The 4,185-nt window shown below is 48.0% G+C and overlaps 1 protein-coding gene across 1 annotated transcript; it reads right to left on the bottom strand.

Moving 5' to 3' along the window:
* Window positions 1–515: 515 nt before the first annotated feature.
* On the bottom strand, window positions 516–2,668 carry LOC137036209 (uncharacterized). Its single transcript, XM_067410244.1, has 5 exons — window positions 2,657–2,668; window positions 2,322–2,504; window positions 2,121–2,223; window positions 1,333–1,962; window positions 516–1,279 (listed from the first exon to the last, which is right to left on the bottom strand). The coding sequence occupies exons 1-5, from the start codon at window positions 2,666–2,668 to the stop codon at window positions 516–518; spliced, it is 1,692 nt and encodes a 563-aa protein (XP_067266345.1).
* Between the last annotated feature and the right edge of the window lie 1,517 nt (window positions 2,669–4,185).

Here is a 4,185-nt window from a genome sequence, read left to right as displayed (position 1 = left end):
ATACCAGTATAATTGGTAATTTGTAAACTCTTTTAAACAAGTCTCAGAGTGAATTATTCTTATATAAACCTATTAACTGGAACCTGAATATAAATATATATCATATATAAGATATATATACAAATATATATATTAATTCCTTGCGAGTTCCAAGAGACAAATCCAGACTGAGTGTGGCTGGACCTTCCTTAGGCATTACTGATCAGCTGGTTCTATCATCGACCCCGGACATTCTGCAGGTAAGGGCTGTTTATTGATCAGCTTTTATTGGGGAATGTGTTATTATCTAGTTGATTATTAATCGAAGGAAGTAAAAAATACAACAACATACACCATAGCATACACGAACAACACCAGACAACCAACTGAACAGAAACTTGAACTTAAATAGACAGACTGATTAACTCAAATGACAAACAGCTGTGATGAATTGGATTAGTGTCCATGGATACTGATTGTGGTGAGAAACTAGAACAAAGAAACATGTGAAAGATGATAACAAACAAACTGAAAGTCTATGTGCATGTAACATTATGCCCCCTCCCATATAACGAAGGGAAGATGAAGAGGGGATGCAGATGACGATGTAGGAGGAAGTTCAGGAGGCGAGCCGGGAGGAGGCAGAATAAAGGAGTCCAGGGTGGTGCAGGAGGTGGTGAAGTCTGGTGGATGGCCTTAAACAGGGGCTGCAAGATATTGTGCCAGGCCACAGCCAGGATGGTGTTCCAAGGTGGCGTTGATGGAGGGAGGAGCCATGGAAGGTAGTTGTTGACTGCCATGGGGAGGACCGCAGTCAACGACGGCGAGGATGGAGCCCACTGCGTAGTCGACGTGCTGAGGTGGTGGAGAGATGGTGACGACCTCCTGAGATCAAGGAGGGGATCCGGAGGTCTGAAGACGTGTTGGAGCGACCGAGGGTGGAGACAGAGCTTGAAGTAGGGCGAAGCAAGCTGTAATGGAAGGGGTGGAGGAGCAGAGAGCAGTGGATGGTCCGTAGGTCTGCAGCGGAGGCGAGCGATGTCTGACCCAGGTGGAGCCGACGTACCGTGGTCCGGCGTGGTCATAAGGCTGATGGTCACCTCCAAGGTCAAGGGTGGAAGGAGTGCAGGAGTCAGAGCGTTGGATGGAGACAGCTCGAGATCATCCGAAGCTGGAGGCGGAACTTCGGGCTCCTCATGCCCAGGAGGAGATGGATCCCGGCATGCCCGAGATGGTACCACGCTACTGAGAGGAGATGGTATTGAGGGACTGAAGGGAGATGACTGGATGACACTGATAGCTGTGAAACAGGAATCTGGGAAACAGATCTATGAATCTGGGAATCTGGGAAACAGGCTGGAGTGGATTCATGGGCAGCTGGAGCGGACTCGTGGGAAGCTGGAGCGGACTCGTGGGAAGCTGGAAAAGGCTTGTGGAAGCCTGGAGAGGGCTCGAGGAAGGCTGGAGAGGGCTTGAGGAAGGCTGGAGTGGGCTCATGGAAGGCTGGTACGGGCTCGTGGAAGGCTGGATCTGGGAAACAGGCTGGAGTGGGCTCGTAGGCTGCTGGAGCTGGCTCGTGGGCTTCTGGAGCGGACTCGTGGGCTGCTGGAGCAGACTCGTGGGCTGCTGGAGCAGACTCATGGGAAGCTGGAGCGGACTCGTGGGAAGCTGGAAAGGGCTCGTGGAAGCCTGAAGAGGGCTCGAGGAAGGCTGGACAGGGCTTGAGGAAGGCTGGAGCGGGCTCGTGGAAGCCTGGAGAGGGCTCGAGGAAGGCTGGACAGGGCTTGAGGAAGGCTGGAGCGGGCTCGTGGAAGCCTGGAGAGGGCTCGAGGAAGGCTGGACAGGGCTTGAGGAAAGCTGGAGCGGGCTCGTGGAAGCCTGGAGAGGGCTCAAGGAAGGCTGGACAGGGCTTGAGGAAGGCTGGAGCGGGCTCGTGGAAGCCTGGACAGGGCTCGAGGAAGGCTGGTGCGGGCTCGTGGAAGGCTGGAGTTCCATGCAAAAATCCAAAGACAGTGGTGAGTCACAGGAGGGTTGGTGATAAGGTGGGAGAGGTGCGCTGGACGGGACCAGTTCAACAGGAGACATTACAGGAGCGAGAAAAATGTCCTCTCCAAACTTTAAGTCCAGCAGTGTTTCAGTACAGGGCTCACTCTCAGTAGCAGGGGGCTGGGCAGGTCTCTTTTCCAGACCCTTGACGTCCACCAACACTCCCTTGGCGATGGTTGGTTCGGCCGGCTCACACACCTGGTCAGGTTCACGCTACTCGGGCTCCGTGGTGATGTGACTTCCGATCGCTCTTATGTGCGTGGGCGGCTCAATCGCGGCGTACTCCGTCGTTCTACCTGCGGTGGACTCAGGTCGAAAATCCTCGCCGTCTGGGTGGTTCTGGCTGGTTCTGGCTGGGCACTGGCTGGGCAGTGGGGCTGGCGGCAACTCCGACGGTGAATGCTGATCCACAGGACGCCAGCACCCACTCCACATATGACATGGAGCTCCCTCGAGGACCCTCCCTGGACAGCTGTGCTCTTGTGGTGTTGTTAAGTTCAGCGCACAGGAATGAGCACAGACAGTAGTCTGGGAAGGTGGTCCGATCCAAATATTCCTCCAAATGTCTCTAGAGGGAGCTTTCTCCCTGCTTAAGGCACATTAGTGCAACGCCTGGGTATATAAGTCTAACAGAAGGGTCCATGGTATAAGCGGAAGTGAAAAACGGAAACAAAAACACTGAACACAAAAAAACAAAAAGAATGCTTACTGTTTTGGTCGGGTGTTCTGTTACAATACTAGTGGTGTATTAAGCACACGATGAGGAGATAAGAGTCAGACAAGTTTTTACTAGATAATCCAACAGGAGAATACAGGAACAGGACAGGAACATACACCATAGCATACACGAACAACACCCGACAACCAACTGAACAGAAACAGGAACTTAAATAGACAGACTGATTAGACAAACAGCTGTGATGAATTGGATTAGTGTCCATGGATACTGATTGTGACTCATTGAAGTATAAGCATGAGACATCACTGTCATTGTCAGAGTGCGATCAGACCTCACTAAGCAAATGCTGAACGCAGTTGGACATAGTGATGTATTAGAAGTAAAAAATGATATAAATACTGTACGGTTTCTCGCACAAACAGATTGTTTCGTGTCTTAGGACATCAATGTGCCGTCATGAGCCACAGGGTTTAATTTGGATTTGTCTATGCAAATTTTTTGATTCCTACAAATTGTGTTACCTTTGACACCCATTATTTGACTGACAGACGGCAACGGTTGGAGTTAAAAATCATCATTTGTGTTCTACTGAAGAAACAAAGTCACCTACATCTTGGATGCCCTGGGGGTAAGCAGATAAACATCATTTTCATTTTTGGGTGAGCTATACCTTTAAATATTTGGGTGTTGTGTTTGATTCTGCTTTGACTTTGGATAAACAAGTAAATGAAGTAGTGAATATTTTTCAGCTAAAACTCCTTATAAGGTGAAGAGTAGTCATCTCAACTAGACCTGCAACTCAATGTATGCAGCTACTAGACTTCTGACTGCTTTTTTACTACAAAACACTTCACACAGAAAAGTTTGTAAATTGCGCAGCTGATTGCATTCAAAGAATTGAAGAGCTTTGGACAATCAGCTGTGATCTGGTCCCAGCCCGAAATCAAACCAAACAAAAGACAACACACAATGATTGAGAACTTGGAGGATTACTCTGTTGATGAATCATGAACACAATGTTGAGACTTCATCATCTTTATTTCAGCACAGTTGAGGCTGTGAGTGGAGAAATGGCTGCACGGTTTCTAGACTAACAATAAAGTCATGCAAGCTCTCGCAGCCCTGGACTTTCATGAGTGTTTTCTGGACAAAATCAAACTAAAATCACTGTTGGACCTGACAGGTACGGAGTTCATTGATTGCAAATATGCTGATAATAACACTTGATAAAACTTGCTTTTGAGAAATACTTGAGAAAGAAATGCACAAATGAGTGGAAAGAACATGTACTGCGGAAGTTTGATTCAGTGAAATGCTGAAGCCTCCAACTGACTATATGTTTTACTTTTTTTATTATATATGAATATATCTGTATTCACTCACTGTGGTTCTTTTCTGTCTGCAGTGGATTTTATAAGTGTTGTTGTTTGATGTATAGCAATTATTTCCAGGATTACTGAACATGTTGGGGGGTTTTCTTG

The sequence above is a fragment of the Chanodichthys erythropterus genome, chromosome 14 (genome assembly GCF_024489055.1).
Source record: "Chanodichthys erythropterus isolate Z2021 chromosome 14, ASM2448905v1, whole genome shotgun sequence".
NCBI classification, from domain to species: Eukaryota; Metazoa; Chordata; class Actinopteri; order Cypriniformes; family Xenocyprididae; genus Chanodichthys; species Chanodichthys erythropterus.
This window is presented reverse-complemented; position numbering and strand designations above follow the sequence as displayed.